This window comes from Mesoplodon bidens (genome assembly GCF_964165515.1).
Source record: "Mesoplodon bidens genome assembly, chromosome: 7".
Lineage (NCBI taxonomy): Eukaryota > Metazoa > Chordata > Mammalia > Artiodactyla > Ziphiidae > Mesoplodon > Mesoplodon bidens.
In genome coordinates, this window is record NC_138164.1 from 3519299 (window position 1) to 3545004 (window position 25706).

Consider the following 25706-nt stretch of genomic DNA (forward strand, 5'->3'; position numbering starts at 1 on the left):
TCCCTTTAAGAATTAAGGCTTATGACTGATCTCTGTTTGTCATCGTTTCTGGCAATCTTGGCTCAGAATTTGAGTGTATTAGCAGTAAATAGAAATGGGCTAGAATGGACACCTACCAGGCCGATTTTAGTCACTGGCTATTGCTGCTACTCTCTCCTGCACTAGGGTCCCAGGTGCTCTCTGGCAGCGCTCAGAGCCAGCATGTGGAGAGGAAGGGCAACACACTTCCCTTCCTGGACACTTCGTATCTGTATCTGGGCCATTACGAAGGGAGAGAGAGAATGGGGGATGGGGGGTTGTAGAATGTGTGTGTGTGTGTCTGTCTGTCTGTCTGTCTTTATGTTCATGTTTCATGGGCCGGCAATAACACTCACAATTCTTAGCCTTTTTTTTTTTTTTTTTTTACTGGGTCCGTATTTGAAGGGTAACCATGGTGCCTGTGCTTATAAGAACCCTATTCCTTGAAACATTGAGGTTAGCACTTGTGGTTTTTTCCCTGGTTTTATTTGGAACACAAGGGGAATAGTGGATGTGCAAAAAGGTGTGAACAACAAGGACAACCTTGGTCTGTGCCACTTGTCTGTTTAATCGCCAACAAATTTTTAATGAGTGCATAGTATGTGCTAGCCACGCTTCTAGCCTATGGGAATACAACCATGACAGACTGGTCCTTAGTTTACATTAGCAAAAGTCCTTTCACAAATGCAGGGTAGGCATAGCTTAGTGCAAGTGTTGCACTGTATATTAAGTATTGCAAGAATATATATTGTTTGGGGGTTTTCAGGGCTAGGTCTCTCTGACCCTGAACCATAGTAAGCTCCTAAGAATAAGTATGGGTGTTCTTGTTTTGAGGTATTAATACCTGTCAGCCCTTTTGTATGGGGATCAAGACCATGAATTACATACTGTTTCTGCTCTTCGTTTCTGTACCAGGTCCAGACTGAGGTTCTCATCCAGTAAAATTGCTCCAGCACTGAATATAACTGAGGCACACGAGAAGATTCTCTATTGTCTCCAGGAAGGCAGTGTGGTAAGAAGTCCCTGGAGAATTCTTGGACATAATAGCTGGGATGTTGAACCTGCAGTTATAGGCAGCTGAGACAGTCTCCAAAATCAGAAAGGACTTAGGTGCCTTCCTAAAGGACTTCACCAACATCTGGCTCTCTGATTTTTATTCTAGGAGTATTTTCTCAGAGTGGTTTGGAATTCCTACTAGTTCTGGGTTGGCAGGTTGGCTTCTCAAAAGTTGTGGGCTTGGAATAATGGATGAGAGAATGAGAAAGCCAGTTCCTGGAAGAAAACCCAAAGTTTTTGTGTCAAGTGAGACTACAGAGGCATTGTTTTCCTTGCAATTTAGGTTAAAAACAAAAAAACTTAGGTGGTCACAGAGTCAGTGGGTCCTCTACTCATGACACTGCAGGGAAGGAACAGAGAAACCACAAGTGCTGCAGTTGGCCTGACGCTTTCTGCATGTTTCATGTGACGTGCCACTGGCTCTTTCTTCAGGAGTCAGAGATCCTCTCCATGTCTGGGATGGAATCCTTTATTGAAAAGCAGACAAAGTTACTAGAAACGCAGCCAGCAGAGGCCCCAGGAAAAGATTCTGAACAAATCTCCAAGGGATGTGTGGATGACTCCGTGTCAGGTGCAGGCGTGCCAGCCCAGGACCTCAGCAACAGCGATCCAGGTAAGTGACAGAGAAGGGAGCCAGGGGTACAGTCCACCTGGGACCTGGGACTGTTGGGATTCATTGCTTCAGTTTCTCATCTGTTCAGCTAAGCAAGCCAGGTGTTGAACACTAATGCTTGAGGTACTCTGCTGGGATACGGAGAGGAATACGACACAGTCCCAGAGCTGAGTCGAGCAGGGGAATGTGGCACGTAAACAGGGAGTTCCAGCAAGATAAGATCCACGGTTATAATACCATCCGTATGTATTTTCGGCACGCTTTGGCGTATCTTTGGACGACTCCCTTTATTTAGAAATTTTCTTCCCTTGCTGTCTCTGGTGCCACTTCCCTGGGTCTCTTTTCTGCCCCTCTTGTGGCCCTGCCTCAGTCCCCTCTGCTGGCTCCTCAGCCTTCCAGAGCTTTATTTTTGACTCTCTGTTCTTAACTTTGCACACTCCTGGGTGATCTCATCTGTTGGTTGGTTTCAGCCCTAACACATATGCTGCTGATGCCTCAATACTGGAGGTGTATTTCCAACTGCCTACTGGAAACCTACACTTAGACGTGCTATAGGGCAGCTGAAATACAGCATTCACAGAATGGAATTTATCTTTTCCCCTGGATCTGTTCCTTCTGGTTTACTTACTGCTGTGGCAAACGACACCACCAAGTTACCCAAGGAAGAGCAGAGAGGAAGCGGTGAGGACACCACTCTCGCCTCGTAAGCATTTAAGGCAGGGCAGGTTTACTTCCCAGCAGTGCAGATGTTTTCTACAGAGGAAAAACTGGGAGCCCTGGATATCAGTAGGTTTGCAGAGCTAGAACTTTTTATAAGAAGAAGGTTTTTCAAATCCCCCAAAACAAAGGCTCCTGCTGAAAATACAAAATCACAAAATCTTGGGTTCAGAAAAGGAAAAAGGACTGATTTCACCATTGTTTCTCAGGTGCCCACAGTCACCTGACCTCTGCTCTACGGACCTTAGCTTAACTCTGTGAAAAATGGAGTTTACAACCCCATCTCTGTTCAGAGAGCTTACATCTCACTGGTTAAGTAAATGAAGCGTTACGACGGCAAAATCATCAGAGAGCTCCAAGAAATTATAAATATGGGATGGGTAAAATAATAGAATTCTAGCCAAAATCAAGTCTTTAAATTTTGAACGTTATATCTCTAAAGGGATAATTTATGCCTGAGCCCTTCTACCAGCCCTGAGAGACTCAGCATGCTTACGTGGTAGATAATTTACCACTTTTATCAAGAGGACCTCGTGCCTTGTTTGCTGTCGCTTATTTTTTACTGCTATGACTAATTGTCACCACGTGATGGCAGCTCTGGGTAAATGCTAAACCTGAGAAAATGATAGAATTGAAGAGGGTGAATAAGGAATGCTATTTTCCAAGGAACTGAATATCCCATTTTGAGCAAATGACTAGAAAGCGGACACATCAGCTCCCATGCCCCCTTGAAATACAGTGCAGAAAAAAGAAAATATATACTGGATGGGATTAAGAAGAAAGTATGGTTCAGTTCTAGCAGATTTATCCAAATTTGAAATCATTCATGTTCTAAAGAACCCTTAAGCAAGGAATGCTGGGGCCAGCTGGTGCAGAGAATACCCATTGGTCCTAGGCTAATAAAATGATTGTTGGTGATTAATTATAACATTAATCACAGCTGTAGCTGTGGTTATAGCTGAGATTTATTCAGGAACAGTATGTATTTCTGGGGCAGTTTCCTGGGAAGCAAATCAGAAGTGACATGGGACCCCATGAACAAGGTTAGGGAACAGTGCTTGCATCCATAAAATACATCTGTTTAAGAGAGTTCAGCTCAGCATGGGTATGAGCGTATTTGTGGTCCTTCCAATCTTTGAAACAGGAAAGAAACGAGTAATTGTCATAGCATTTTACCAAAGGTGTAGTGTTTTTCCTACAACCACATATTATCTCAAAATCAAACTGAAGTCTCCTGGATCCTAACCCATCAGCTCTGTGTAATGGAGATGCTTTCAAAGCAACTTTTTTACGGAAAAGTGAATCCCAGATCTGCTGCTCACAGCATTTCCTTGCTACTTTGTGGAGGCTAGTGGAATACAAGGATGGAAGGGAGTGGACCTTACCAGTTCCCGTTAGTCACCAGTTGTGAGCACTTCCTTGGAACAAAATGTATTCAGCTTCCTGAGGGAAGTACAAAAGAAACAGAAGCTAGGGAGGCAAAATAATTATATGCAAAATCTTTTTAAAGATAAACAATACTTACTAAGTGACTAAGGAACATAAAAGAATTGTCAAGAAATACAGAGCCTATTGCTGAACTTTGTAGAAATGAAGTAAACATCTCTTGACTTGAATACAGATAGATTACAAAAATTTAAGATGACTGATATAAAGATGGAGAAGACCCAGTGCACTGAAACGTGTTCCTCAAGTATGGGTCTCTTTTGAGTTACTCTTGATGCCTTTTCATTCCCCAGGAACAGAGACAGAGTTGGCTGACACAGCCCTGGATCTGCTTCTCTTGCTGCTGATGGAACAGTGGAGATGGCTATGTACGGAGAGCGTGCAGAAAGTTATTCATCTCATCTTTGGGACCCTGATTCAGAGGTAGGACTGCTTCACATTAGAGTCTCAGGTTGGACAGGGGTTGGACGTGATGCCTAATTCTCCACTAGAAAGGGAAAGTATAGAGTCCAGGAAGCCTGTGGCCATAAGAGAAGATAAAATCTCTGTTCTAGGGGTACAGGGATGAAGAGTGCCTGGAGAGTATCCCCTTGTTGTCTAAAGTGTGAATGGGTCTGCTTCTGTAAGACTTCTGGCATCATCCACTGAATGGCAGGCACCACCTGTGATCTCAGATACTTCAGCTGAACTCTTCCTCCTCTAGGATCAATTCTCCACCCAGTTTTACCCCCGGGTCCTATACCTTTCACCTTGTTACAGTGGATGTGTCTCTTAACTAACAGTGTATAGTCACTGTGACGATAAGCAACAAGAAAGACAAGGAGAAAACTGGTCAGTGCTCAAAATAAAGATGATTTTCTCCAGGAGGGGTGTACATATTCACTACTGAAGAAGCACTTACTGACACAGGATGATAAGGAATAGAAGGATACTTAGACTTAAAACTTGGATTTTATAATTCAGGCTTTGTGATCCCAACACTGCTTGAATCTCCTGAAAGATTTGTACATAGATGGAGTTTTTAGCTACTGACTTCCTAACCATGAAACTGATGCAAGCTTTGCTGAACTGAAGGCCAGAGACACTGTCTCTGAAGCAGACAGACACAATAGTGCTTGAGCTTTGGCCACTCTTGCATGAGACATCCTGGAAGATCCCAGAGTAAGAAGAAGCCAAATCCTGAACTCTTCTGTTACCATGCGGCTCACGCTAATAGGCCACTCCAAAAATAAAAATAAAAACTTAAGAAAAGAATTATGTATCTATTCTGCAACAAGTAGGAAATCCATTAACAACAAGTAATTAAATGGCCCCTTCCACACTTAAAGTTACATAGGATCAGGGAGTCTTAATAAGGTTTCATCGTTAGGAAACTAAGTGAAAGAAGAGGATGCACGTTTATATTTGCTCAGTGTTTATCATTTCCAGCACCTGACCTCTGTTGACGTATATTTTCTTACAGCAACCAAGTGAGTTAGGTAGCCCCATCTCACAGAATAAGAAAGTAGAGTTTGGCAAGGTCGACCAACATACCCAAGGCCATAGTTAATGACATAGTGGAAGTTGAAACTGGATGTGCACAACTCCAAAGCCAACGTGCTTCTTCCTGTGTATCGCAGCCTGAAGACTGGTCTCCGTGTGAAGCCCACGTATAAAATGCTGACTGGTCTTTGTGCCTCGCTTTCACCCTTGTCCCTCCTCCATACTCAGCTCTACCTCAAGGCTGCTTTTTCTGAAAAGCAAATATGAACATACGTCCTGCACTTAATATCCATCAGGGTGCTCTGTGGCCTACAAGAGTGATTTTCCCAACATGCTTTCCAGAGTTCTAGGGTTCCACAGAGGCGCTTCAGAAGCCAACTTGGAAGCCACGGGGAGAACCGAGTGGACCATTTTGATCAGTTTAATAGACTGGGGGTCTAGGTAAGGTTTTGTTTGAAAAAGGGCTCCACTGTGTTTAAAATACATATTCATTTATTATAGTAAAATTCCAACTCCTTTCTTACGTGATCTGGTCCCAGCCTTATTTCCAGTTCTCCCCATGCACACCACCCACCGTGGCCTCAGTACTCTGTGGATGCTCTTCCTTCAGGCCTCTCTTCATCCTCTTGTCTCTGCCTTATTGTCTTCTCTACTCGTTCTTTTCCTGCTCTCTCCCTGCATCCTAAACTTCCCCTCTTCTTGTCTTCTTGGCCTACTGCTAAATATTTTTCAAACATCAACATTCAATGTCATTTATTCTGTGAAACTTTTTATGGCATCCTCTCCCATTTTTCCCTGGATCTAAGGAGTCTTCTTCTCTAATCTCAAAGTTTTGATAATAATACTTAACACAGTATATTAGAGAAATGGTCTACTTTCCCAAAACTAGTGATTCACCCAGCGTATCAGTTTTCCCCCACGGTATTTGGCGATATCTGGAAATATTTTTGGTTGTCACAACTGGGAAGGGAGGCAGGATATGGCTAGAGGCCAGGGATGCTGCTAAACATCCTGCACCCAGGAGAGCACCCTCTCCGCCCTAAACAACAACGAATTATCCTACCCTGAATAGGATGTATCTACACCCTCAGTAGTGCAGAGGTTGAGAAACCTTGCCCTAGACCAGTGGTTCATTAAGGGCCAGAACTGGCTTATGTCCCCAGCAGCTTCCACAGGGCCTGGGACATAGAAGATGCTCATTAAATATTGGACAAAAGAATAAACATTTCCCTTCTCAATACCTTTATACTGGAAAGTAGAGTCTTCGTATGTTTTGTTCAATCACGTGTGAATGTTGCTGATTGAGGCTTCATTTCTCTTCCTTTGTTAGGCTTACCTTTGCTCACCTTCCCCCAAAATGGGAACATCCTAAACGAGCTAGTGTGTCGTCGTTGACTCCCCACCTCCTGAAGTCATTTACATGATAAATTGGTTTCAGACCACAAGAAATTATTCAGTAGTAACAGAAAAGTACAGATGAATCTGGAGAAATTCAAAAAGGATTGAGATTCATATATAAAAAAGGTAGGAAGGTTACCTGAAGTTTGAATAACTCAGAATATTAAAGAGCTTGGGCCAGAAAGGAGAGAGAAGTGTATTTGGGGAATTACAGGAAGGTCATTGAAGAAATGGTATTTTATGTAGCTAGGGAGCTTTAATACAAGAATTAAATCCAGGGGAATTGCAGGCTGTGAGAATTCCAAGCCGGGCTGCATTACCTCCGTGGGCGATGATCATAAATTGCCTCGTGATAGGGAGGAGACAGTAAGGTGGAGGGTGGGTTGTGAAGTAAATAGATGGTGCTCTCTAGTGTAAGCACTGCCTTGACCTGACTGTAGACATGGGTAAGCCTGCATTGTGGCACACATCCCACTTTACCTTAAAATACTCCTCTCTCTCTCCAGCAGGGTGATTGTTTTGGTCTTATTCCTTTATTCACTGAAAAAATATTAAGAGCTGGTCAGTGTAAGACATGGTGCCTGCTTTTACATATTTTACTGTTTAGCGGGGGTGAGAACTGAGGGCTTTATCCATGATCACAAAGTGAATGCTTGGTGAGGGTAGAAATCAAACCCAGGTATTCCAAAGCCCGAGTTCTTACCCACTTCAGTGTACACGACTCTGCTGTCCTTAATCTGTCTGAGCTTTGGAATAGTAATGATGTCTATCAGTAGGTATCTGGGTGCATAGAACATGTCCAGTAAACGCTAGGTCTTCATATTTGCGCTTCAGGAAAAGGAAAGCAGGGTAAAAAGTGCATTGTTTCTGATTCCTCCGGCTAGTGGCCCCAGATTCTCTGCCCTGTTGAGGATGCCCCACGCAGATCAGTCTCCTGCAGCCTCCGCTGCTCCTACTGTGCCTGTCTCTGCGGTTGCACACAACCCCTGTTCTTCTAAACGGGACCGCGTGTGAGGCCTTTCAAGGTGACTTTATACCAATGGACTCATTTGCAAAGGCGACAACCAGAGCATCCCCGCGTCTGACAGTAGGCGGCAGACCACCTGGTCTCTCTGCAGCACAGACAAGCACAGGTTCTGTACAGGGTGCGGCACTGTTCTCCAGGTTTACTGGTGCTGCTGGAATCAAGTCGCACCTTTCCTCACGAGAAGAACTTGGAGTCAGGCTAAGTTCCTCCCCTTTCCGTCCCCATACCCTGACAGTTCCACTGGAACCACACCTGATTAGCTGGGTAGATGGCTGTCTGGTGAATGTAGCTCATGCCATAAACAAAATCAGGGAGAGGGCTTGTGGCTGAATCTCCCTTGACTTTCTTCTCTTTTCACTTTTTTTTTGAATTGGGTGGCATCTTTTTTTGTTGTTAAAGGGAGAAAATTCTGAATGTTTATAGTGAATTTGAATGAAGCCAAAATGAATACTGTGCAAGAACTGAATTTTGTGGCTAGTTACTTTTGGAAAACTCTCTGTAACTGTGGTCTGTTAACCTCTGTTCATCCTAGGTATTTCCAAGCGATGATATTTTGTACTTGTTGAGTTGCCCCATATTTCTTCCTGTCAGAAAGTTCTTACATCTAATAAAACTTTATCCTTAAGTCCATTTTGTTTTGTATGAGCTGCAACAGAAATAGGAACACAGATGTTGACACCCTCCTTGCCCTGAGCCTCTACAAACTAGAATTACATGAAGCGTCTCACTCCTCCCTCTTCAAGGTTTTTCACCTTTCTCTATAAATCATTACTCCCAGCTTTTTTAATGATATACTTGGCCCTCTCCTCAACTATCTTGTGCTGGGTTCATATTGTTCTTGAAGCTTCCTTAAGATAGCAGTCAAGAAGTCATGGACATCGGAGAAGGAATCCCAGTGCCCCCTCCAGGGCTTAGAGGATCTGATGCCTGTGGCCCGTGGTCTATACCAGCAAGTTCCATGTGCATGGTACACATGGGAAAGACAGGGCTTAGTTCAGGGTTCAGAGTGTAGACATTAATAGTCTTATCAGCTTCAGGGTTTACCATCCAGCAAGCTTTTGTTGAGAGTTTACTTTGTGCAGACACTGTGCTGAGCAATACAAGCATATCACTGAACGCCCGCAAAAGCCGTGTGAAAGACCTCTTATGATCCCCGTCTCAAAGATGCAAAGGCTTACAAAGAACTGTGGTTGTTCATTCAAGATCACAGAGCTAATAAGTATACTACAGGCACAGTCTGAACCCAGGTTTGTCTGATGTTCAGCTATGGTGACTGTCTCTCAGGATCAGATGTTTGCTCTATGATTTGAAGGAATAAAAGCCAGCCCCAAAATCTTTGACGCAAAGCAGTATACATTCCCCGAGAGGAGACTGCCAGTCAGTTTGTAAAACAAAAACTGCATTTCCACATACGCCCACTCACATATAACACAGAGCACTCTGCAGCACCCTCAAGTCAGCCCATGTTACTTGTCCCCTGGACAGCTTGCATTTTTATTTTTAAAAAGAGGTTCATGCAGTGCTACATTCTTGGGCGTTATTTGCTTTGGTAAGCAAATACGCTGGAACGTGATACCGCCCCAAAGCTGCAGCACCTCCTGCCCCACCTGTCCTCGCTACGACGGAGAGGTGTGGGTGGTCCCAGCCGGTTCAGTGCTGGCCTCTCCAAGACTGTCCCCGTGACTGCTGCTCAGGAGGCAGCATGTTTGTTCTCTCCCTGAAACCACTTGTGTCTGAGCCATATCCTTTTGCAGAACACTTGGATTCTCTTTCTTTAAGTTCGAAAGAGAAGGAGGGTTGGTGTTGATGCCACGGGTAGCTACCGCCACTTCTCTGGTTATCCTGAGCACACTGCCATCCCTGATGGCATCTAGACTTAGACGCATCTCCTTTTAAAAATGTCATCATTTTCCAACCTCCAGCATTATCATCTCCAAGAAGATAAGTTAATTTCTTCTGCTTCCAGCTTTCCTTATTCTCCTTGCTCCCTTAAAAGACCTATATGCATAACTAACTGCCTGGGACGCCAGGGACCGCTCGCTGCCAGATCAGAAGCATGCACTCTCTCGCTTTTTCTCTCTCCTGCACAGGCTCAATCTCTCTCTCCCTCTCTCCCCTCCCCTCCTCCCCCCTCCTTCTCTATCTCTGGCCTGCAAGGGAAAAAGAAGAGAGAGAGTAAATTCAACCTTCTGACCCCTCGTTCCAAGCCAAGGTTGGAAGAGTTCTGATTTGAGCCGGGCTCCATAAATCTCCCTTGATTGTTGGTGGTGTGGAGAGAGAGGGGGCAGGGAGCTGAAGAGAAGTTAGATGCCCAAAAAAGGCATCGTTAAGTCAAAGGGAAGTCTTGCACACATGCGCGCCTGACCTCGTGTGTCAGCTTCTGTGCTGGGAACATCCAATTATGTAAGAAGGAGCACTCCTTATTTGGACTTAGAGTCTAAGGGAGGGGAGAGGAGTGGGGGTAGCAGTCTAAGCCAAGGAGTGAGTCCAGCTTGCGTAGACTGCTCATGTCCGAAAACAGGAGAAACTGACAGTATCCCTGCATGCGTGAGAATCAGGTTTAGGGAACTGGACAAGTACTCAGACATTGACTGGGTTGGAGGGAAAGAGGAGAGATGTACTGTGCTCCATTGATGGTAGAAGGTTTGGGGCAGGAAGACCCAGCCAAGGTGAGGGGTGAGATTATTATGGAGTCCTGATATAGAGTGAAGGAATGAGAAGAAGCTGGCCTGGTTCCCTGCCTGGATGCCCAGAGCAAAGCCACGATAAAAATACGAGCCAGGCTAGCAGCAGAGTACACGAATGCCACGTCCTGTGGCTCTGCCCTCCGCATGGCCCCGAAGATGGCATCAGACTCTGTGTCAAAAGGACAGCAGACACATTCCTGGCATCTGTGTGAGGATTTCTTAAAGAGTGAGTGTGGTTGAGTGAGCATGTGTGTGTGTTGAGGGCACGTGGGACTGGAGTAGCATGGCAGAAGAGCTGGGAGAAAAGAGAAAGTCCTGCGATCTATGGGTAGAAAAGTACGTGAAGTCAGGAAGCAGACAGAGAGGAAGAAGAAAAAAAAGAATATGTCAGGTGAAGTTGTTCAGCAAGCAGTGGGTCCAGGAGAAAATTAAATGGCAAGCTCTGGACCTCGTGCCAGGCCATGGAATCGTTCTCTTAGAAAAGAGGTCTCTACAAACCATCTCTCAGGAAAGGTCAGGAGAAGGTTTGTGGACAGGGTATGGGACCATTGGAGAGGGCTGTGTTCGCAGGTGAGAACATTCATTTTCCTGAAGGGCAATTATGAATGGATGACCATGGGCTCTTCTGCCTCTGCCATTCTCTTGGGTCACTCCAGAATCTTAGGTGTTCTCTGAGTGGAGTCCGTTCAAGGGCCTCTTTCTCGGTGGGCACGTCTAAGTAGCAGATAGTTAAATGGTGTTTCTGACGATGGTTATATCTTACGGGGAGCTCCGGGCCCACCACTGAAAGGTCATGAGCAATCACAACAGAAAAGGAACTGACATTTATTAAATACTAACTATATCAGGTAAGCAGCTGTGTACTTTATATACGAAGGTGCAGTTCAATTCTCTGAGGTAGACATGTATTTTATAAGTGAGGAAAATGATACTCAGATTAAAGAAGCTTCCCAGAATGATAGAGCTAGTAAGGGCCACATCTGAGATTCCACTTAAGTCATCCTGGCCTGCAAGCCTGTGCCCTTCCTACCACTGCACGCGGGCCTCCCCACTGAGCAAGCTTTCTCACGAAGCAGCGGCCACTAGAATTGGCCTCACCTGAAAGTCCCTGTGCACTACTTCCGTCTAATCTCTCTTACTTTCCATCTGTCTGGCCTCAGAGACACATGTATTTGATGGTAGCATATAAATTCATTTCCATCTGTATTCTTAAAGCACTTCTGGATCAGAAATTATATAGTCTCCCTTTGGTATCTCTATTCTAAATCCTATTTCCAATCAGAAAAAGATTATCAGAGTTACGATTCAGAGTTTCTCAGGAAACATGGATTATGGTTTCTTCCTTTGCTCCATAAATTTCTCTTTCAATTCAGCTCTGGTGCCTGTGGCGTCTTACACCTGATCTCTTTCTATGCGTAGCTTTTGTAGAAAAATGCATACTTTTGCAAGAGTCCCAGATACAAAATTATCTCAAACTAAGTCTTCCAGTTTTCCTGTCCGATTATCTCCTGGCCCTCTAGTTCTAGCCCCGGGTTGGTTTTAAGGGGCTGAAATCTATGTTCTGCAGCAGTGCCTTTGTTCAGGTTGTACTGTGCTTCCTGGGGAAGAGGAACACTACTTGTCCTGTGCCTCTTCCACTAGACCTTGACAAAGGGAAGCTCTTCACTTCCGTAGACTGGGTCAGGATGGGCCGCAACAGTCTCCAATTGTATGAGTGACCTCACTGTCATATTTCTTAGGGGTCTTTTATTCTACTCCCATCTTAGGATAAAGGCATAATGCCTTTCCTGTCGGGTACTGACAGTTTCTACTTGAATACATCTTTAAAGTTGTAACAGGTAGGTGTGCATTTGCACTTCTGTGTGTGGTGCATGCTCTTACACTCTCATAGTCTCAAACAAAGGTACAGAAGTGGTAACAGTTAAGAAAAAAACAGAATAGCATCGATGTATTTAAGCTTTAAAACCTTTTTTTCCAAGTCAGGTTATTGGTATCTCTTGCCTCTCTAACTACAAAGAGGAACCTAAGACACTTTTTGAGGACAGTTTCAGACTGTAAGCATCTTGTGGGCAGGGACTCTGTCTTCCTCACCATTCTGTTGTAGGCACTTAGCCGCGCAGATGGAAGGCACTTAGTATTTGTCAGATGAATGAACATCACATGCCCTTCCAGTTGAATCGGTCCCTGTCCTCATCACTGGTGAGAGTCTCAGGGGTTCCCCAGTGCTGCTGGGGATGAGAAACACAAATGTAAAGGGAAACCCCCTTCCTGGCCTGCCCCACAGGTCTTTAGTTGGGCAGCTCCCATTCCCAGAGCCGTGGTTGGGCCTCGGGCCATCTCCTTTCCAGAGGAACACAGTGCCCTCTGCCATCGTGGGCCTCCCACGGTGAGGTTCCATCTAAGCTTGCCCCCTCTGGAAGCATCTGTTGCTGCTTTGCCTTCTCAGCCTCTTTGCTTCCACATGGGGAAGTAAGGATGTGGGCTTTGAAGTCTGGATTCAAGTCATGCTTTGAGGCTTGTTCTCTGTGTGACTTAGAACAAGTCACTCAGCTTCCCTCTGCCTCAGTTACTCTCCAAGTGGGAGTAACGGTGCCTCGCTCATGAAGTGACTGAGGCCTCTTGCTGCATGCCTGCCATGTGGTGACACTCAATAAATGGGAGTCCTCCTCCATCTTTACAGGCTCCACCTTCCATTTCCTTGGGCCTCTTATTTGCTAGGGCAGTCACATGTCTGATGTAGGACAGATAATGTGTTTACACTGCAGTGGTTTTTTGGCGAGGTCTTTATAGTGAGCCTGCCTTGTTCTGTTAGTAGCAAAGACCCCGTGAGACAGATGGCCTTTTCTGCATCCTTCAGGTCAGGGTCTCTTCCTTCATGTGAGCTATCTCTGAGTGCCATCCTGTCCTCCTCACATACTTACTTAGCATCTCCCCAAGTCATACCCAGAGCAGAAACTCAGAGCTTCAGAGCCAGGGAGCTGCCCCTTAAGCCAGGTACTCCCAGCCCTCTTCCTTTACTTTCTAGGAAACTCACTTCATTTGGTTCTTGTATGGTGATCTCTTTACAGATAATCTTTGAAAAGTCTGTGTAAGATTTGACGCCTGTGTCTGCTTAAGTACTTGTTGGGAACTAGCTCTTCAGACCTCCTATGGCGTCATTTCTATGTTAGGGTCCTTTCAGCCTAAGAGAAGAGGTAATCCGTAAGAGTCAGAAATACTGAACAGTGTGAGGCCAAATGGCACAGTATAGACCATAAACACAGTAAAAAAAAAAAAAAATCATAAGGATTCTTGGGGGTAAATGTTAGGTAGGCTTTAGAGAGGAAAGTGTTTAAAGCTAGACCTTGCATTATAGGAATCATTTAGACCGGTTTAGGGTAAAGAATGTTCCAGGCACTGAAACATTTTTAAAGAGGGAAAGGGACATTATTTTTACTTTTACAATTAAAAGTAACCTTTAAACATATTTTGAATATTTTCAGCCAGCCCCTTTCTGAGTGTCTGTGTGCAGAGAGGGATCCTTTTGTTTTGTTAAATACATTATGGAAAGCCCGCCTGCCACTCACTGGGCTTGGGGGAGTTAGGGTGGGATTTCTCCCTGGGCACCAGGTGGCGCTACAGGTTAAACGATACCTATTTGCCTTCTTTGAGGGAGCTGTTTATTCTGCAATTTTAGGTCCTTGCCCTGGTGGTGATAGTAATGAAACCATTCGTTGTCCCGCTCCGTGATTCAGAGGCAACTTATCTGCCCTCTCCTTCGTGCCCTTGACTTTGAGACCAGCCCAGTTTCTTTTATCCTTCCCCTCCTCCTGTTTTGATTGTCCTTCAGCATGCACTTCTCTGAGCAGTGTGTGCAGCCAGAAGATGCCCCTTGGAGCAGCCCCTTGGGGATTCAGTGCTAGAGCTGATTTGTTGAGAACCGTTTTGACTCAGGAACCCAGAGTGAACCAGGGTTTTTATAGCTGATAAAATCAGCTGGACATCTGAGGTTGAAAAATTTTGTCAGTACTCTCTGTAAGCTAGTTGGTCCTATGCTCAAGAAGGCCTTTCTAGGATACCAAAGTCCTAGATACACATGTCACTGAGGTAGAGATTATCAGATTGCACTGATGCTGGGAACCTTATCAGCCTGTTGCTTTCAGCCACGGGTGGAGATCGTTTGGCTTTTTCCTATCAACTTTGGTTTGGAGACGGAGCCAATGTTAATGCCTCAGTTTTGACCTTTACCTCTGTCTTGAGACAGAGACTTCACCAAGTGTCCGGCAGCCTGTCTGGTACTGGAGCAGGGAGGGAGTCGAGGTGAACTGGTGGGAAACATACTTTTATCTAACACTGATAAAATTATAGGACCAGAGGTTTTCTTGGGGTGATTTAACCCCCATAAATACAGAATCTATGTAAACACAGTGTGCTTGCTGTGTAAATACAGCTTCAAGGGACTCTCTCTGCCACCTCCTCCTCTCTCCCTCTTGTTTTCCAACCACAAGTCGGGCCCCCAAAGTCTCTGCTGTGTGGAGGCTCTGGCGTTGTCACTGCTGTGTCCTGTATTCCTAGTGTCAGGATGGATAGCCTTCTGTTTGGAAAGGTTTTCAAATTCTGCCTGTAGACAGTTAACTCAGAGCCAGATACCTTCGGGTCGTTCTCCTCCCCAAGGTGATTCTGTTCATGATACTCGCTTTCCTTCTTCCCCAGCTCCTGCCAGTGTGTGTCCTGCTGTCTTAACTTCGACATCTGCTTCTCACGTGCATCCTCTGTTCTCTTCAAGGCTAGTTGTTTCCAGCTTACTCTCGCCGTTTTCACGGCATAATTTGAAACTCTGCCATGTCTGCTTGTTTACATACATCCCTAATTCTTCTCATCCACATCGTGGCTGAGCGTACTCTAAATCTGTGATCTCTAATGTTTGTGGACGTTGGGAGCCGGTGCATCAAGTGGAGCACATACTTCCTCATCACCTCTCCCTCCTCCAGGAGTCCCCCTCCTTTCTCCCCTCCTGTAGTGACCGTCTTTGCCGGCGAGGTAGAGTCCCTGGGAACAACAGGGGTCTGGTTGTCAAGACAACCACTAAATTCCCGCTGCTGCCCTCCTTTGTGTCTTGCCCTTCTTCCCAGTGCTCCAGCGCTAAGTGTTTCTCTCCCTCTCCCTGACCTTTACCCTCCACCAGACACAGTATTCTTCTGAATGCGCGGCCATTTGAATCAGCCTTTCCTTTCCCCACCCACCTCCCTACCGTAGGTGCTGAGAAAGGAAAGGGTCAGGATAACTACCTGGTGACTGAGAACGAGCCAGGCGTGCTGTTCACACGGGACCAAGGAAAGAAGGAAAGGGAGTCATTTTGGATCCTGCAGTCCCTGTGGTGATTGTTTCATCGTTGAGTGTAGATAGGTCTCATTTTAGGAAGGATTCTGAACTAGTGTCCTCGAGTTACCCATCACCCCAGGGACCCCCTCCTCAACCTTTGTAAACAGTACCAAGATGGTTCGCCCTTCTAATGTTTACATTCCTGAACCTGACAGGAGGAGAGTAAGTCTTACAAAAGGAAAACTAAAGGATGAAATGCAGAGTTCCCTCAGCATCCTGCCATCATTTAGTCCCTTGGATCTGGTAGAATTTTTCAAGAGGATCCAAAGGAGTCTTTCTCTGACACATACGCAAACACACAAGCACTTTCAAAAATGCTTTCATTTTTCTCCTTTCGTCTTGATAACTTTGTGAAGGAAGCAAGGCAAGAATCAGTCTTAAGAAGGAATCCAGAACTCAGAGTTTTTTCCACTTCTAAGTGGCCAAACCAGGCTCAATCCTGTGTGTGGCTTTTCAGTGCTGTTCTCACTCATTACAACACGCTATGTGAAGCCTTTGTGGCTCTTCTGGCTACCGAGTTTTTTTTTTCCCCTGAAGGGTATGGACCAGTTTTATGTGCAGTGTTGGGGTGAAAACTGTGATGGCCTCTTCTGGACAGGAATCTCTCCGACTTGGAGGAGAGATATGGTGGTTCCAGAGACTCGGAGGGAGTTACTGATTGTGAGAAAGATGTCCTGCTGCAGCTTTTACTTGGGTCATGAAAAACGGGCAGATATCCAAAACGTGTGACTGATTTTGCCCAGCTTTGAGGTCTATCGGTCCCGATTTTTCAGAGCTGGTTTATGGTACATTTATGGCCACATAGTGTGGGGCTGAGAAAAGTTGTCCTGAAGGCCTTCAGAGGGGCATAGATTTGTGTAATCATCTTTAAAATTGGAATCCTACAAGTGTCACACTGCTCAAGTCTAGAACAGATTTGTAAACATTTCCACTTGCCATCCATCTCATTTATCCCATGAACACAGAACCCCCAAGCGGCTCCCTCTCATTCTGTATTTGTTAGGAAGGTAGGCAGACCTTTGCTTCTGGCCGTTTGTACCCAGACATTCTGCTACCTTATATTCTTCTTACTAGCTTCAAGTACTTGGTTGGAGTCAGCCCGATGCTGCTCCATCCATCAGGAGTGCTTCCCAAAATACAAGTGTGACTCACAGCCCTCACAACCCCCTTGCTTTTGTTTGACTTTGAGTCTCTTCTATCCTCTGGGCCTATTTGCCAGGAAAACTAACAAAAACATAAGACTGCTGGCAGCTGTCTCTCCTCTCTAGGATTTATGGAGTGTGCCAGACACGAAGCCCAGCTGACCCACTCCCTTGCCTTCCACCTCTCTTCCCTTCCGGGGGAGTACATAACCAGGTGTGAATTGCATGGATTATTCATGACCAGTTCATAATTGTAGCTCAGCTGACTTATTACCCAGTATACTTCTTAGAACGGTCACCCTACAGCTGGTGTATTGGCACACAGTTCAATTGTAATATTAGCCTAAACAAAAAGTTCTTAGGAAAATAAATCTGCCAAATGTTTATATAAATACATCTCAAATGCCAAATACAAAGGATTTCTAGATTGTCTACTTTTTTTTTTAATTATTGTCCTCCTCCATAAGCACAAATAATTAAGAGCTCACTATTCTGTTGCTGCTTTAAGTATTGGGAGGTTTGCCTTCTGCACAGCTTAGTTTGAGCTGTGCGCCATGCTTTAAGACCAGTGTTTGTCCCATTAATTCACGTAGTAACTAATATTTATTGATTACCTACTATGTGCCAGACACTATGTTAAGTGATTAAAATACAAAAAAAGACCCCAAATTCCTACCCTGCAATCTTATAAATAAAGAGTTATAGTATGAAGTTAGGACTTTAAAAAGAGCTCTAGGGCTTCCCTGGTGGTGCAGTGGTTGGGAGTCCGCCTGCCGATGCAGGGGACGCGGGTTCGTGCCCCGGTCCGGGAGGATCCCACATGTCGCGGAGCGGCTGGGCCCGTGAGCCATGGCCGCTGAGCCTGCGCATCCGGAGCCTGTGCTCCGCAATGGGAGAGGCCACAACAGTGAGAGGCCCACGTACCGCAAAAAAAAAAAAAAAAGAACTCTATACATGATTAAGAGAAGGGACTAAGTAAATTATGAGAAGCCCAGGGAAGGCTTATAAAGGAGATGACATCTGAGATAGGATTTAAAGGATGAAGGGAAATCGAGAGCTGACATTGTAGACTAGAGTATTGAAGGCAGAGTTGTGAAGCAGTGTGGCGTATTTATGGTACTCGAAGAAGTCAGGTATGATTGGGAATATACGACGTGCAACCAGAGTGGCCAGAGATTACACCGAAGAGTTCAATAGGCACCGACCCATACAGAGCCCTGTGCGCTATTCAAAGAACGTAGGATTCGACCCCCATTTATTAGGAAACCGTGTACAGGATTTAAACAGATGATGACATGATCAACTTTGTAACTTAGAAAAAGCACTTAAATAGCGCTGTCGAGGATTAATGGAAGGAAAAAACGTTAGAGCCGGGGAGAGAAATTAGGAAAGAGTTACACTGACAGAAATGAAAGGTGATGGGGACCGAAAGTAAGATGATTGCTGCAGCGATAGTAAAGGGGTGATGAGTTCATGAGAAACTGAGTCCTGAGGAGGTCGCTCAACTAGCTTCAGTAATTGTTGCAGTAATTATGTGCTGTTGCGTGGGGCACATGGACTAGGGATGGAGGAGAGGAGAAGTCAAGGGTGACTCTGTCTCCTACCTTGTGGATTGAGAAGCATAACTAACAGAACGGCATAGTATCCTTCTCAACAGGATGTCTGACTTGGGATACTGCAAGTTTCTTGTTGCTTATTAAATCAATAAATCAATAGATTATTACCTACCTTTGTGTAAAAAGAAATAATGACACATGAGGAGGCATGGACTATATCTCTAACAATTTTGAGATTTTTAGTAGAAAACTTCAGGACTTGGAGGCCTAGATTTTCATCCTTTCTTTTATCCGTAAGCTCTGTCTTTGGAAGAAAAAGGAAAATGTGGAATGAATAGTTAATTGTGTAGCTGGTACAGAGGAAAGGTTTTTGAATTTTCTTCCTCTGGCGAATGATGCTCACCTGGTGGACTCCTGACTGCAGTTAAAACATAACCCAAGGGGAGTAGGAAGAGTATACTTGACAGGAGACCCATCAACTCAGCAAAGGGGAGGAAGCTGCAAGAAAAACTCAGATACAGCTACAAGTGGATGTAATGGAAAACAGCTGACAGAGAGGAAAGTAGAGGTAGGTGAGAGGTACTAGAATTCACAGAAGAACATAACTGAGAATCCTGTCTTATATGCCATAATAACAAGTGAACTTAAAGTTTTAACACTGGAAGTTATCGCTGAGAGTTTTGGAATAAGGTTGATTCATTCAGTATATATTTGATGCCTTATTATATGAAGGATGCTCTTACAGTAAATGCTGAGGAATATACCAAAATGAATTGAGATGCCTCCCCTCAAAATTTTACAGTCTTATTCTTTTGGCACTTTTAAGAAGCTCAACCAGTATGTACTGAGTAAATGGAATAAACAAACACATGACTCCAGTAAGAAAGAAAAAGAATCAGCATCAAATGAAACCAGAGTAGTTAACTGAGATCAGACTATAGATGAACATATATAAAAAACAGAGAAAGGAGAAACATACTGAGTAATGCAGAGAACAGAAACTAGAACTGGTAAGAATGGTGTCCAAAATGCTTGACTCAGAAGGAGCTGACATTGTGGATAAATGCTAGTGGAAAAGATTTTAAAAAAACAAAACAAAAAAAACGCACATGTTAAAAACAAGAAGAACAAAGAAAATACAGGTAAATTGTTTGGAACAGATGCTGTAGTATTAACTGGTTACATTGAGAAATCATTTATTCAACAACGAATTGGTATACATTTTGCCTAGGGTATTTAATTTCTGTTTTTTTCTGTAAAGGAAAAGGGTCTAACAAGAAGAATTGAGCAAATGTGTTTAAACTAGAATTGAAGACTAAAATAGGAATGAAAATAATAAGAGAGCATTCAGTCTGCTTTAAAACTCATGTACCTGACCCAGATGAATTCTGTTCCATGGCACTGAAAGAATTTGTATTTATCATTGAAGACCTAAGATCATTAAGAAAATTTCCATATAGAGATGTGTTGGGTTGGAGATGGACAAATATCTGGCCTTATAAAAAGTGGATACAGGCTCCTGACCCTGACATTTATCTCTGGAAATTTCTGAAGTAGATTATTAAGTAGATGTTTTGTGAACACTCAGGAAGAGAAACAGCAAGCCCTGGAACCCAGTGTGCATTCAGTGGGAATGCACCCTGCCTGATTAGCAAGGTTTCTTTCTTGGCTTAGCAGGACTATCAGACCATTAAATGAAAGGAATGCATTGGTTGTTATACTGTCTGTGAATTTCAACAAGCTTATGCCATATTTTCCTAATATCCATATGGACACAAATGGTCTGGACTGTGGTACTTTTAAGTGGTCCATGGCTAACTGAGTGTCTTTAGCCCAAGTAGCTAATAGATTGATAGCCTGGAGGGCATTTTCTAGTGACAGAGCATTGAACTTACCCTGTTCATCAGAAATTTGCAAGTAACTCTAATCTTAGAGGTAAAATTAATACTCTGGGTGACAGAAGTCAGGATTCAAAAGGATTAAAAGAATTAGAATGATAGTCTAAAGCAAACAAGATGGAATTTAATAGAAATAAATATTATAAATCAGCATTTAGATTTTTTTCTTAATTACACAAGTACAAAAGGACAAGTCTAGGCTTAACAGGCACATGTGGTTTTTTGTTAAAGTACATACGTGGACTTAGGGTTCTAATTGAGTGCAAACTCAGTATGAGTCAGTGCTTTGATGTGTGTGCCCAAAAAGCCAACACAGCCTTTGACTATATTAATAGAAGTATGGTGTCTGGGTCAAGCAAGGCACTAATCTGCATTTTTTGCTGGTCAGGGCACATCTGGAAGTTGTGTTTGGTTCTGGGCACTCCATTTTAAGAGAGAATAACAAAGCAGCCCACACCCAGAGGAGGGAACCAGGATGAGGAATGATTCATTTCTCTCCTTCATTCATCTGATGTTGAGTGTCTTCTGTGTGCTCAACCTTGACGTTGGCAGAATCAAAGATGTATATACCTTGTGGAGGAGACTTAGCACAACAGCTGAATTTAAAAATGCATAGTGTTGTCTTTTGAAAGAGATTTGACCAAGTAACTTTAATACCTCCTGTTAAACTTCTGAGGGTATAAATAGGAGCAATGGCTGGTAGTTACAAGGAGGCAGATTTTGGTGCCAGTATTTAAGAAGCATCCCTAATGAATTGAAATTACCCTTTTCAGGAATTAAGCAACTTCCCCAAAGTCACTTTCCTCATTGGTGGCAGAGCTAAGATAAAAGCCCAACTTTCTGGAGTCAGAGGCCAGAACCCTTGGCTCTGCCATGATATCACACAGGGGATTTCTACTTTGGGAGGAGGTTGGATATGGTAACCTCTTTCCTTCCAGCTCTCAAGTTGTATGTTTCTATAAGCCTCTTGCTGTGAAATGCTTGTTTTTTCCTCAGTGTTTTCATTCGTGAATTGGTGACATTGGAAAAGATAACCTCTAAGGTTCAGCAGAGGATTTCTTTAACCTCCTTGGTTAAAAATACTTCAATTATTAAAGCATATTAATTTTGTATCTGCAACTTATATATTACTAATCAAAAACAAAAACTGTTTGTGGCTAAGTTATAAAACTATAGAACTCAGATTCTTAAATCATGATGTTCAGTCAGTAGTCTTCCTTTGAAGCACATGTTTTAAAGATGTGGATCCATGATTTAAAACATGAAAGCAAAAATCAAAGAAGAAATTGTGTGAGACTCTACAAGCCACTTTAGATTTCACAATAGTCACTGGGAGGAAGAAACAGGAGTTTCTTGCCCTTGAAGTTCATTTCCTCCTCATTCTTCTCCCCACACAGGGCAGGAAAGGATGGTGACCTAGATACACAGTCAGAGGGCCTGAACTCTCTCAGGCACAGCCGAGCAACCTGGGTCTGGCTGCTGCAGGACTGGGAAGCCTAGAGCTGAGCACAGACAGGGAGGAACTGTCTGTAAACACACGAAGGAGCCGTAGCAGGAAGGCAGAGGCCTGGGAAAGGAATCAGAGGGAAGGGAACTGTTACTTTTATCAGGTGTGAAGTTGGCAAAAACAACTTGTGTAATGGGAAATACCTTGGATCCACACCGTCATCCTCAAGATCTCCTTTCTCTCCACCCAATAGATTGGGCCTACTGATTTCATGAGCAAATGCTCAGAGCAGTGTTCTAGGACTGTATACAGAACACGGTGTTGGGGTTTATGCCATTGTAAACATTTCACAGGGTGCTTGGGGGCGGGTGGACGTGGGGACTGTCTCCAGGAGGCTAAAACTGTGGCTTGAGCTTTTTCCTCCTTCTCTTGGAACTCTTAATTCCTTATAACCATATCGATGTTTTTCAAACTTTTTTAAAACTTCATCTCACAGTAAAAAATACATTTTACGTCATGACCCACTGTGAACACACACACGCGCACACACACACAAATACAGATCTGCTATATCCATATATACATAAGTAAAAGGGTCCCAAAACTTGAAGTGCACTTCTATCTTTTCTGTTCTTATCTATTTACATTTAGGTGTTCTTTTAAACGTTGTCACAAACCACAGAGTAGATGCCATGACCTCTAATGCTGTTCAGCCACAGTTTGAAAAATACCCTGTGCCCAGCAACCCATTTAAATGACCATTAACCCTGCTCTAAGGGTGACAGGATGAGTGGACACTTGCAATCTGTAGATCTGTTTAAAGTGACAGAAGCTTTAACGTCATCTTCTTTTTCTCTCTCTTTCTCTTTGACCTGTATTTGGTACTTCCGGTTGGTTGTAAGTGGCTGAGGCGTCATCGCCCTTGTGTTGGATACAGAGGTACAGCCCAGTGGCTGAAGAGGATTCAGGAAGCAGTCTGTTACTGTCTTTCATTTAGACTGCACCAGGCATTTTTGTTAGAATATTGTTACTGCTCTTGTGAATATTTTCTGTTATTTCACTGTCCTTCTCCCGCTCCCTCCCCATTAAGCCATACTTGTTCAGGGCCTTCCTACTCAGCCATAGCAGCGATCTTAGAAAAGAAGTGAGGGGAATTTGGCTAATTAGATGTGGTCCCTTAAAGCTTTCTCCCCTTACTCTTGAGATTTGATTCTGCTGTTTTGATGGAAAATGACCTTCTGCTAACCTTGAAGTGCCATCTTAAGCCCTAGTGTTAAACTGTACCCTTTTTAGCCACTGCTTCATCCCTCTACGTATAGCTGTTTCAGACCAGGTTCCTTTGAGCGTGGACTGGACATGCGCGCCCGGTGGAATGGATGCGCTGATCTCTGCATCCCACGTCTGGCATCATAGAGGCTCTTGCATGTCTCAGTGTACATCTGTTGTTGTTTTTTTCTCATTTTATTGCCTATTCTGGGCCCCCTAGTAAGGCTTCTTTGTGCTCTGAATCATTCAGAGATGGCCAGACAGAACAGATGTAGTTTGGCTTTTTTTCTTCTTCTTTTCTTTGGGAAAAAGGTAGGATGGTAGAAGAAGATATCTAAATCAAATATCAGAACTAGAATAGTAGTAGAAAATAAAACCAGTGCTATTTGAGGCTATTCTCTACCATATTTATTTTAGCGTATTTACCTCATGCATCTTGTATTACGTAAACAGTAACATTTGTATTTAGTAGATGGTTTCTTATAAATAATTTGTAAATAGTAAATAGTCCGAGGGATATGTGTGTGTATATCCGCCTTGAAACTTGAGCTGTCTGTTAGCTTAATAGTGATAGCAGCAGATTCCAGAAACTGATGCTGGAAAAGCTGTTGTGACACACTGGCCTGCAGACACATAAGTTCCATTCCTTTTGCTTCAAAACACAGATTTCTTTTTAACCTTCCCACTCGTAGGTTAAGAACAGCTTACTCTTACTTTTTCACACTTTGATTCTTCTTCCCAATACCCCCATGTAGAGTTTGATGAGGTACAGTCTAGTATATTTGTGTAAGTTTATATTTTGCCACGTGCACACATTTGTTTTGCATCAAGCATGTGTGCATGAGACACTCAGTCACTGTGGAAGGGAACAAAGAGGACCTCCTTGCCCAAATGCAGCTGAGGTCCTGTTCCCATCGAGTGAATGACTGTTAATTCAAAACCGTGAGACTCATATGTTGTAAAACGTGCCGTGAAGGTGACCGAGGTGCCCAGGTTTGCTGTCGTATGTTATGCTTAGCCGAGGAAGGGTTGAGTGGATGTTAAGATCTCTCTGAAGAGTTGAGTCACAGGTACTACTGGCTCCTGAGGGCAAAGAGAAGGGCAAACAGAAGGGCAAGCCAGCCTATTGTATGCGTCTGTGAATGAGAAGCTGAGCTGGAGCTAATGCTGACTGAAGCCTTCTTGTTAAGGATTCTCCTGGCTCCTTTGGAGGACTTAAATTTTTTGACTCTCAGGTCCTTGCCCCTCTCCCTCAAATCACTTAGGTGAGACGCTGGTGCAGGTCCTTCACTTTAGCTAAAGTCAACACTTTAGCTACACCTTAGTTTAGTCAACACCTTAGCTAAAGTCAACATCAGGTCACCGCATGCGCCTCCCTTTGGCGACCCTCTTCTATAAACAGGAACAGGAATTCTTGCTACTGGATCCCTTTCATCGGGCGTCTTAGACTCACTGAATGAAAAGCCCTGTAAGGAGGAGATGCAGCCCTAACAATAACAATACAATTGTGATGGCTATTTTGGGCAGGAGCAGCTCTGTGCCGCTCTTGATCTCCATCGACGTCTGCCATTCTTGCCCTGCCATCACCTTTCAGACTTCCTATTCTTAGAATCATCTGTGAGCCCTGGGCTTGGGGGATTGCAGCCCCCAAAGCTGGAATGCCTAGCTTGAGTGGAATGCAGACTGTCTGGCAGAGTGGAGGTTAAATAAAGTTTGCGTTGGCAGCCCCCTCTGCTCTTGGATGGGCGACAAGTAGCTCGGGTTGAGAGTGGTGGCATGAGCTGCATGTGGTGCGGTACCAAATAGAGTCTTCTGTGCGTGAGTAACGTGGCTGATGGTTCATTCATCGCAGCCACAGCCATGCCAGTCTCAAAATGGGACCTACTAAGGAGGCCTCTGCAGTCTTAAACCTCAGCTAGTGACCGTATCACTCTGAAAAAACACAGAGACAAGTAAAGAATTAACGTTGAAACGCCTTGCAGGAACTGCAGGTTAGGCATACCTGCCCCCTCAGAGTTACTGACTCGTTTTTGAAAGCAAGACAAAGGGGTAAATTTTCACTGTAATAAGAACAATTGCCAGTCAATCAACAAATTTTTCACCTTGGGAAATTTTTGTTATGGGGAACTCTTGTGGTGCTTACAATTTAGTTGGAAAAGTCAAGCTGTAGACACATGAGAAAATAATTTATGTTCCAAAGTGAAATTCTGGTGCTAAATCTGTGTTCTAGAACTGAGTGCCAAAGGAGACCTGAGGAGAGAGAGCATTTCTGGCTGGAATGCTCAGGAAGGATTTCGTGGAGGAGGTGGAGTTTGAACAGGTTTTGCCAAAGGGACAGATTTCTGTTACTGGAACGGAGAAGGCCTGGTCTGTAAGGAGCAAAGGGCAGACGAAGGGAGTCCTCAGGACAGGTCCTGGGGGCTTGAAGAGCAACTGGATACGGACAGGGTGGCCAGGGAGAGGGATTTGTATAAAATCAACCAAACCCTGCACTCTGAAGGCTGTGTGTACACGTTACCGAGAAGTTCTGGTGCTTTCCACTGGGGGACAGCTGGAAAGGTGCAGCCTTCCCCAGAGCCAGAGGCCCCTTTC

At 44.1% G+C, this 25706-nt stretch overlaps 1 protein-coding gene across 8 annotated transcripts in view; it reads left to right on the top strand.

Annotated features, from left to right (window-relative positions):
- Positions 1-25706, top strand: part of SNX19 (sorting nexin 19) — a 37153-nt gene that overhangs the window by 7766 nt on the left and 3681 nt on the right. For 5 of the 8 annotated variants that reach the window (XM_081240442.1, XM_081240443.1, XM_081240449.1 and 2 more), the window contains exons 6-8: positions 934-1030; positions 1507-1687; positions 4144-4273. In XM_081240442.1, coding sequence (XP_081096568.1) covers positions 934-1030; positions 1507-1687; positions 4144-4273 — 408 coding nt within the window. Of the gene's footprint in view, positions 1-933; positions 1031-1506; positions 1688-4143; positions 4274-4404; positions 5292-5312; positions 6640-6662; positions 8383-25706 lie in introns of those variants that run through there. The other 3 variants (XM_081240445.1, XM_081240447.1, XM_081240446.1) reach the window with 3 other exon arrangements.